The 10,077-nt window shown below is 53.7% G+C and overlaps 1 protein-coding gene across 5 annotated transcripts in view; it reads left to right on the top strand.

The window, feature by feature from the left end:
• Positions 1–2,151: 2,151 nt before the first annotated feature.
• Positions 2,152–10,077, top strand: part of SLC28A1 (solute carrier family 28 member 1) — a 48,711-nt gene continuing 40,785 nt past the window's right edge. The window contains exons 1-5 of one of the 5 annotated variants that reach the window (XM_070230618.1): positions 2,152–2,274; positions 4,551–4,666; positions 5,230–5,341; positions 6,223–6,305; positions 7,652–7,743. In XM_070230618.1, coding sequence (XP_070086719.1) covers positions 5,246–5,341; positions 6,223–6,305; positions 7,652–7,743 — 271 coding nt within the window. In that variant the 5' untranslated portion in view covers positions 2,152–2,274; positions 4,551–4,666; positions 5,230–5,245. Of the gene's footprint in view, positions 2,275–3,915; positions 4,316–4,447; positions 4,667–5,229; positions 5,342–6,222; positions 6,306–7,651; positions 7,744–10,077 lie in introns of those variants that run through there. The other 4 variants (XM_023649436.2, XM_070230630.1, XM_023649435.2 and 1 more) reach the window with 4 other exon arrangements.

Raw genomic sequence — 10,077 nt, 5'->3', positions numbered from 1 at the left:
TCCTGCAACCACAGGATCCAACTCAGGGCCCGCTCACACATCGCTCTTCTCCAGGCTAGGAGACCCTGACGTTTCTCCCTTCCCTCAAGATGGGGTGGCTAACAAAGATCTCTGCCCCTACCCATGAAAACCGTCTTCCAGCTCTTGTCCTGTGGGAAAGAGCACTGCTCCTGACCCACGAGCTGGCCCTTGTTTAGCTCCTGTGACATGTCCTGTGACAAACCCCCATGGTCACTGAAGGGAATTGGACACAACCTTTGGAATAACGAAACTTGCTTCGACAGGCATAGTGAAGTGGAAAGCAGTGTTTTCCAATGAGTCATGGTGTCTAACTGGCGGGTCCACACAGGAAGAACCGTTGGGACTAGTCAGAGATGAGGCCGTGCCTTTCTTTCTACAGCACGATATTATCAGGGCAATTCTGCCTGGGCAGAGGGAGGCAAGACATGCCTGGAAAGTCTCAATGTCTAGATGTGACACGCAGAGGCGTCCATTTTTGTTCTTCCTAACGATCGTGTTTAACATGTGACGGCCCTCTTGTCAGCACCTTCCCTGTGGACACTGCTGGTCTGTGGTAGGTTCATTTTGCTGGCTCCTCCCAGGAGGCCTAAAGTCCACTTCATGGAAACTTCTGTGAAAACGTCTGGCTTTGCTCTAAGGCTTAGTGGGTGCCCATCAGACCACTTCTCTGACAGGGGAGAAGATGAAACAATCAAGGAACTATTTTTGCCTATATGATTAACCAGCTTATCACCTGTGACTCAGTGTCAGGCTCTGGGCCAACAAGGCAATGGAGATCCAAATGAATAGTCCCCCTGGCGCCTGCCAATGGCTGGAGGGAAATGGTGCACCTCAGAAGGAGGATATAGCCTTTGGTATAAACCCCACAAAAGCCAGGGATATTATCCTTCAACCTAACAAGAGGACATGAATTCAGACCTGCCTTGGTTTGCAGAATATCTTAATCTGGATCAAAGGGAAAAGGCGACATCTCCATCTGTCATTATATAAAAAGCCAATATGAGATGGAGAGGCAAGAGGGGTGGAGGGTAAAACAACAATAACCAGGGACATACCTCACAAAGTAGCAACCAGTTAAATATTCAGAAACAGTGATCTCTTAGCTGCCTGGTGGCCTTGAGCCCTCACGGATGTGGGACCAGGCGTCCTCATCTTACCATTCTTTATTGTCACTGAGATAAATGAGCCCCAGACCCAGTCTTTCATCTTGCTTTGGATGATGGCTGTTTGTGCCCATCTGTTCCCAATGACTAGAAAAGATCAAGGTGTGGACTGTACCAGGGGATGCCAAGCAGGCTGGGGTGGGGGTTTCAGCCGTAGGGGGATTGGAGCACTTCTTTCCCCCGTGAACACCTGGACTTGCTATACAGTTGCTAGAGGAGCGTTGTGCTTGAAGTCTTGGGAGAGCTCATTCCCACAGAAAATTACAAGTAAGCAATGTAAAAGTCCAAGATATTTCTTCAGTTTTTGCATTTTGCTCTGCATTGTCAGAATTTGTACATGCTTTGGAGCCAGCCCTGATGGCCTAGTGGTTGGAGTTCTACACTCCCCACTTCAGCAGCCCAGATTTGGTTCCCAGGCGTGGAACCACACCACTCGTCTGTCAGTAGCCATGCTGTGGCAGTGGCTCACATAGAAGAGCCAGGAGAACCTACACCTATACACAACTACGTACTGGGGCTTTGAGGGGGGAAAAAAAGGAAGGAAAAGGAGGAACGTTGGCAACAGCTGATGGCTTAGGGTGAATCTTCCCCTGCAAAAAAAAAAAGGAATTTGTACATGCTTTCTAGTTTTGAATATTTCTACTATGGCTATAGGAAGCCCATTTTTCAATGCTCCAAATGAGAAAGGAAACGTATTGGATGTCCTTTCTGCCGACCAGCCCAGGTTTAAGAGCAAGAAGCAGGTTTAGGAGAGAAGAATGACAAGGTCACATTCATAGAATTTAACCAGGGAGAAGCCTCTCTTTTTTCCACTGCTTGGACACGTGAATCAATGAGATGAAAGAGAACTCATCAGAAAAGAGCCAAGAAACGAAGGTGGACGAAACCGTGAGAAGAAAATAAAGGGACTGTTGAAGACCCCTTCTGATGGTGTTTGCCCCTTACAATTCTGAATGCTTCACTCACCAATTATAAAAATATCCTCTTTGTTATATCAGAGCCTGGCAAGGAGAAGGGATTCTCTCTCACTCTTTGGCCAAGAATTCCCCTGAAACAGGAGGTGGCTCCAGAGAACTAAAACCGGAAACAGGTAAGCGATTGCCTCTGAGAAGTGGGTTGGGGACGGGAGAGGTGGAGAGCCTCCTCATTATAAATCCTCCAAAGTGCTGTTTTGTTTTGAGCGGAAGGGAAATTATATATATATATGTTTTTATATGGTCCTTGCCTCCCTGTGCCCTGGACCCAGCATCCTGGCCCTGGCTCAGTCCTGGGCCTTGCTCTACCAGCCCTGGTAGATAGGATGGGCCTCGGAGAGCAGCTCCTCAGGAAACAGGCCACAGGGGGCCTCCAATGATGTGTCGAGGTCACATAGCTGAGTGGGGTAAAGCCGGGACCCCCGAGGTCCTCCAGCTCTTGGTCTTTCCCTGGGGCCTCATCTCAACCTGTCCAACGTCCAGACTGCCCAGCCTGTGGCTCTCAGCCAAATTCCACTTGAAAAGAGCATTAAGCTTCTGGGGTCAAGATCACTGTTGGCCGCCCCTCCTTGAGGAGTGGAGCAGGGGAGAAACACGAGGTCTCCAGGCCTGGAGGAGGAGGGCAGTGTGTCAAGACATCCCTGAGATGGGACTTGTGACAGTGATGACACCTGCCAGCTTGGTGGTGCCAGGCTTTCTGCCAAACACCTCACCTGTGTTAGCTCATTTAATCCCCACAAATGTTTATTTATGAGGTGGGTACTATTACCCACCCCCACTGTTTCACAGATGAGGAAACAAGTTAACTTTCAGAGTCAGGACTGAATCTTTGACCTTTGGGCTCCAAGCTCAGGGTTCATCCCATGACATGCAGCCTATTACATCCTTGTTTTAGAGATCAGGCATAGGAAGAGATCAAAGTTGTAAGGTGCAATGTAGGGAATGCTTTGAAACAGGCTTGGCTACTACTGGATGTGTTGTGTCTCCTGGCTTCCTTCTGGACACCAGAGAAACCAAGAGAGGAGGGCAGAGGGGAGGAGGAAGGGGGAAGTGGGGAAGGGGAGGGGAGGTGCAGAAGGAAGGGAGAGGAAAAGCGGGAGGGGAGGGGGAAGAGGTTAGAAGAGAGCAGAGGCAGAGAAGCAGGTACAGTGCCCTCTGCCCTTCACTGGGGCTCGAGGAGGCCGCCTGCGCGGGCAGCTCCAGGCTCATCCCTGTGGAGGCTGCCCACGGGGGCTGGTGTCGTGCCCAGAATAAACCAGATGATGCCCTGGACATTTAGTTTACAATCAAGGCAGCACACGGGCCCCCAGTAGAGTCAGTGGGTCAGGGTGTGGTTCTCTGCCCAGAAAAGCAAATTGCAAAAAACCCTGGTATGGTTTGGGCCCGTTCTGTAAAATGAATAACATAAAATAGTATTCACTTAGGCAAAAAGTCTGGAGAAAAATCCCACAAACTCAGGGGTGGTCATCTCTGGAGGGCTCAGGTTAGAGGAATTTTTGACTTCCTGTGTTCTGTATATTCCTACAATGTTTAAATGTTTAACGATGCACATGTAATGCTTTGGTAACCAGAGCGACCGACAAAGAAATGTTTTTAAAGAGAGGGGGTATCCGGACCCTCCACCTGTTATCCTCTCCAGGCTTCCCAAACAACCAACACGTGCCAGCAGCCCCACACCCTGTGTTACCAGGAAGTGTTTATGCCTCAGAAGGATTTTGTCCTGAGTGTGCATGATTAATTATTAAAGAGATGTTGTCAATCCCGTCAGATAAGTTCAGTGTTTTGTGTGAGGATTGAAGTGCTAAGGCCTTCGTCTCCTGACTTTGTGCACTGTTGCCTAGGTGTTAGTTTAAAAAAAATATATGCAACGAGGCGAAATTGTGTGATTTTGTTGTTTTCACGAGTGTCTCGATGCTGAGACCTGAAATGCCTTTACTATTTGCGACAGCTACAGTGCTTTCCTGATCTTCAAGCTCAGGAAAATAGGTCACTGTTATAAGTACTGATTCGGTGAGAAAGAGAGGCTGGGTGAGATGCAAAATCAAAGAGAAAAATGCACGATCCGAACAACTGAGCTGCACTGATGACAGGCGGAAAAGGAGGCCACAGGAGGGGATGCCGAGGAGTGAGAGCAATCGAGGCGACATCCCAGCAGAGGTCAGCTCGGGAGCAGGAGATGGTGGAGGGGAGGGCATCTCAGAGGGGGAAGGCAGACTCAGGCAGAAGGCAGGAACTCAGGGGCCAGGCCTCCACTGGGGCCCACTTGCCACATTTCCCCTTTTCCCTCAGAGAGGTTGAAGTCCCCGCCCAGCCGTGGCTGTAGGCTCCGGAGAGGGTGCTGATCGGAGCTGGGAGGGAGGCCCAACCTATTCCAACTCTGGACTCTGCCCAGGCATTTCCACTGAAAGGAGAAGATGAGCTGAAAGTCGAGAAGGTTGGACCCAGCTTGTCCCCAGGGAAACGCACACCTCCATCTGTCCCTGAGAGTGACTTATTCACCACAAATATGTGAGTAGGAAGAGGGTCCTGCCTCTGTCTGTTCAGCTGTGTGTCTGTCTGTGCATATGCACAGGTGGCTGGTCTTTCCTGGGCTCTGCCTGTGTGTACACTGCCACATGTGTCCCTGCTCCTGTTTGTGCGCATGTGTACCTGCCTCTGGGTATGTGAGCTTAACCAGTCTGGCATTTAGATAGACTAGGGTGCTTCCCAAGAGAAAAAAAAGAGAAGGAACAAGAGTGGGGGGAGATGGGGTCTTAGGACTCTCATTTACAGGTGAGTCTAAGCCTGTGAACTGAGCTTCAGCAAAAAAGGGGAACATATTGGCTCTCATCATTGAAAAGTCCAGGGGTAGGACTGGTTTCAGGTATAGTTGGATCCAGGGCCTGGAATGATGTGATCAGGATATTGTCTCTACCTCCAGGCACAATGAGCTCTGGGATGGTATAAGTGGTGCCAGGCATCTGCTCTCCCTTCTCAGCCTCTCCCTTCCCATCCTCCTCCCATCTCCCCCCTTCACCTGGGTCCTGCCCAGCCTTCCCCTTTCAGCTCTGGGCTCTGACTTTGTCTTTCAGCAGAAAGGTCTGACTCATGGAGGACAATGCATCAAGACGAAGAGAGTCCATTTCTCTCAGATCCATGGCCAATGGTCTGGAGAACGCAGGGGCCGAGTTCTTGGAAAACCTGGTCTGTCCCCTTCCCCATCCCTCTCCTGGCCCCCTGGTAGGAGCAGCTTTTGCTCACCATCTTCCTTCATGGCCCCCGGTGCCTCCCCGGCACCTCTTTGCTTGAACAGTCAGGAACTCCCCGATGTGTTGGCCACCTCTGCACAGAGCAGACCCCGTATTTCACTCATTAAACATTTGCTGTGTACCTGTGATGTGCCGGTGTGGCCTGCCCCGGTCTGAAAGGTCAGGAAAGGTCTCCACAAGGAAGTGAGACCTGAGTTGTGATCTAAAAGCTAAGAAGCAAACACCACGTGATGGGGGCCGGGGTCTCTGGGGAAGTCTCAGCCTCCGGGGAGCCGGTAATCTTGTCCTTGCTCCGTGGTGGCCAGGTGGAGCCCACCACCTAGAACTCAGGAGCCCGACATGACACCCTTTTTGCCCCTAACCTCCCCTGACAAAGCCCCCTCCCCTGCACCACATGGCTCGGCCCCAGGGTGTGCCTTACACAGTGTGATCTGCAAGAATAACTCCCTACACACTGGAACACAACTCCACAGACCGTGGGGCCAATGATGCCCTGGAGCCTCAGGTGAGGTGGCCTTGACTCGGACCTCCCAGCCAGCCACAGCTGAGGCAGGGGTGACCCTCCCTCATGTAGACCATGAGCTCCCTGAGAGCAGGATGTGTCTAGCGCAGAGCTCAGCACACAGTAGGCGCTCAATGCGTGCTTTGCGGAATTTAACTCAGTTGCCCTCTAATTACTTCCTGTGCAAAAGCCCAGCCCCCACCCAGCCCACCCCTGAAGGGCCCGGCTGGTGGCAGCCAGGGGCTCTCCCACTCCACGCCCTGGCTCCCACTTGGAGCAGGAGGCTCACTGGGGCTGCTTTCTCGGGCCTTTAGGAGGAAGGCTGGACCCCTGGCAGTGACTGGAGTCCTGCAGTGGATGGAAGGAGCGAGGCCGGTCCGGAGCCCTCTGCAGGATGGTAGGTGGTCTCTGGGAGTGGCACAGGCTGGCTGGGGGAGGAGGCGGCCATGGGGATCAGGGCTGGGGAGCCTCCTGGTAGACGGGGAGGGGGCTCCCCGGAGCTGGGTGCAGGAAAGGCGTAGACGTGCATCAGCCAACAAGCCCCACAGGCCTCTGCCTCGGCTGTGAGCCAGGCTGGAGCTCCCGACCTGCTCTGAGGCAGCCAAAGCAAAATCCGTCAGGAACCCCAATATGGACCTGGGGGCTGCACCTGTGGAAGTTGGATGGGGGCCTCGAACCAGCCTGGACTTCCTCTCAACCTCTTCATCTACCTTCTACCCCGTTCAGCCTCTGGGGCACCTTGGGGAACCTTGAGGCTCAGTTTGAAGACCCCTAGACTGGGCCAGGGCCCTTGTTTCACATGGGGAGTCTGAAGCCCAGAGACGGAGAGGGACGGGCCCAGATCACACAGGCAGCAAGTATGAGCCTAGAACTTGGCCTCCTGACGCCCGGGTCCACCAAGGTCCTCACTGGCCAGATCCTGAGCTGGGGAGAGCATGATGGGCAGGAGGTGGTGGTGGGGATTCCCTCTGTCAGCCTTCTGGGGGAGATTGGAGAAGGAGGCCCCACTTAGGAGGTAGGAGGTGGGGACAGACAGAAGGGAGAGAGTCTCCTTAAAACAGCAGCTGGTGGCTGAATGAACATTGAGAGACCATCTCCCACATGCTCAGCCTGTGGGACCCCAGAGGCTATTCAGGTACCAGCCTTTCCTCCAGGGATAGACAAGTGACCAAAGGACCAGGCAAGAATTGGCATTTGCACTGGGCCTGGAAGGCAGTGGGGGCCACTTGATGGCTGCCGGGAGTGGAAGCGGGCTGTGCACACATCCTCTCACTGGGAGCTTGCTGACTCAAATAAGTGTCCCGGGGACCAAGGGGGTGAATGCAGAGCTGGGAGCCTCTCCAGTTTGTCCACAGATGGTGGAAATGGGACAGGGAGGGGAGGCAGCCGTCGTTTTCTGTGCCTTCTTTATGTTGGTAAGGTTCTTCTCTTCGTCTCAGTTCATTCCCTCCCAAGCCCTGGAGGCAGAGTTGTCACTGGGCAGTGGTGCTGTTGCTCCAGCTGCAGGCACAGCTGGTGCAGATAGAGGCCGGAAAGCATGGATGGCCTGGCCATTCCTCAGTTTCCTCTGGGCCAGGGTTGCCCTTCAGCGCTGTGGGATGTCAAGGCCTGTGCCTGGCTTGCCCTATGTTGCCATTTTACTGGGGACATAGCTGAGTGGCTTCCACCTGGAGGTGTTGAGGATCCCCATGGGGGCGGGAGTTTGGGGTGGCCACTCATGGACCCTGCTGGTCGTCTCCCCAGGAGGATCCTGCAGCCGGCCCTGGGAGTGAGACGCTTCTGCAGGGAGCACGTGCGGCTGTGGAGGTGGATCTGCATAGGCCTGCTCTGTACTGGTGAGCCTGGGGCCCAGCCCAGCCTGGGAGACAGACACTCCCACCCCAGCCCCCAGCCCCCAGCCCCCACCACTCAAGTTGCAGCCACCTCCCCCCAGCCACTCACAAGGGGAGAGTCATTCACTGACCCATTCATTCAACAAAGGTTTGCTGAGCACCGACTCAGGGCCAGCTCCTGTGCCAGAAGAAGCTGGGGCATCAGAATCGAGCCAGACCAAATCCCAAGGCACTCTCTGATCCGTAATGGAGAGGGGAATAAATATTTTCACACAATGCAGTAAGCTGTCTGGGAGCACCAAAGAGGGATGGCAGGTGATCAGGCAGGAATTCCAGGAGGAGGTGACATTCAAGTCTCATAGGTTGAGCAGGAGTTAGCCAGGTGGAGGGAAAGGACAGTAAGGAGTGAGAACACACTTGAAGCAGAACCATAGGAGCAAAGGTGAAAACCGGCAGGGTGTGGGCAGGGAGCAGATAAATAGTCTAGTGCGGCTGGAGGGTAATGTTCTAGACAAGGAGTGCCAGAGGACAAGCTGGAGTGATAGGAGGGCACGGTATTGGGAGAGGGTTGGAGGGGGACGCTCAAGCGCTTGGATTTTACCCTCAAGGCCAGAGAGAGCCATTGAAGGATTTAAACAGGGAAGTGTCAAGGTCAGAGTCACATTGTGGGACCCTGGAAGAGGCGAGCAGGAAAGATGGGGAGAAGGAGACGTTGAGGGCAAGAGTACGTGTGTGAGAAGATGAAGTGGTGGAAGGTGGAAGCGGGTGACTTTGAGCCATCCTCGGGAAGCAATGCCAGCCAAATCTGGGAGCTGATCAAGCGTGCAGAACGGAGACCCTGGAATCCAGGATGCCTCAGGGTTCTGCTTGGGTGACGGGGTGGGTTATGGTGCCCCCCACAGACCTAGGGAGCATGGTGGAGAAGGGGATCTTGGCAGGCGGGATGATGAGTTGTTTGGACAGGGTGTTGAAGTACCACTGCCAGGCCATGCAGGAGGAGAGGAGGTGTCCCAGGGACCCCTGGAGAATGAATCCAGAAGTGGGTCGAGGACAGAAGCCCGGGGACCAGCCCCACAGAAGGAGCTGGCAGAGGAAGAGGGGCCCTGAAAGAGCCTGAGAAGGCGTGGAGATGGGGGCGGGAGCAGGAGACCCCGAGAGGGGTTGGTGCCAAAGCCGAGGGAGCAAAGGATTTCAAGAAGGAGAGGAAGATCCACAGGGGACCACCGAGAGAGGGACTGAGCAGGGTCCATGGAATTTAGGGACAAGGTGGTCACTGGTGGCTCACTGGTCACTCCAAAATCTCGATTGGAGTGAACGGAGGTGAGGCACTGTAGACAGCAAGTATAGACAGCTCTTTAGAGAAACTTTTCATATGGAAAGCAGAACAATTCATGGATAGAGTGTGACAGTGTCAAGGAGGGGTAGTTTGTGATGGGAGACACTTTGACAGTGTTTATGAGCCGAGGCAAGGAGTTTGTAGAAAGAAGGTGAAGGACTAGGAGACAGAGCTGAGTGGTAGAGCAAGGTTCCCGGGGCCCAGGGAAGGAGGGCACCTGGACTCAGGGGCAGGGGCAGATCTTCATCGCTGGAGGCCCACCTCATCCTGTCAGGTGGAGACGGAGAGGGAAGGTGGGTGTGCATGCAGAGACTTCGCGGGGGCCGGGCAGGGGAGAGGACATGAGAAACAGGACAGCAGTGGCCCCAGTCTTCGTGATGAAATCGAAAGAAGGGTCGTCTCCAGCGACGGGGCTGGTTTACGGCTCCCCGCAGCTTCTTTCCGGAGATGTCTGAGGTAGTGAAGTCTTGCTTTGGCACAATCTGAGCCAGGGGCTTCTCTGTTCCCCTTGCTTCTGCCTTCACTCAGACTCAGCTTTGTTTCTCTTGAAGAAACGATCGAATTCCTTCTAATAGATCATGAAAATTACCTACCTCGTCCTATTTCCACTCTCGTCTTGGCTGTCAGGAATCCAGTCTCCGTCACTGTGTTCCTCACCGTGGCCAACGTCCGCTTTCTCCACGTTTGGATTTTGATCTCCTCTGGCTCTTTAATATCGCTATGGTATTGTGTGTTTTACGGTGAGGCCCTTGACGTGCTCTCCGGGAGCTGGTGTGACAGAGAGATGCAGCTCACATTCTCAGCGCCTTGGGCCTGAGCTGCAGCAGTGGCTTCCTCGCCTTAGGTAGGCTTTCTCCCTGGGTGCAGTTGAGCCCTGGCAGGTTAGTGGCATGGAGGACCTCAGTGTCCCCAATCTCAGAAAAAGAGCGTGCCTCTTGCTCATAGTTCCAGCCAAAGTCCCCAGAGGTCTTTGATTGGAACAGCCCGTGTCATGCGCCCAT

This window comes from Equus caballus, chromosome 1 (assembly GCF_041296265.1).
Source record: "Equus caballus isolate H_3958 breed thoroughbred chromosome 1, TB-T2T, whole genome shotgun sequence".
NCBI classification, from domain to species: domain Eukaryota; kingdom Metazoa; phylum Chordata; class Mammalia; order Perissodactyla; family Equidae; genus Equus; species Equus caballus.
Note: the sequence above shows the minus strand (reverse complement) of the source record. Positions and strands in the feature narration are given on the sequence as shown.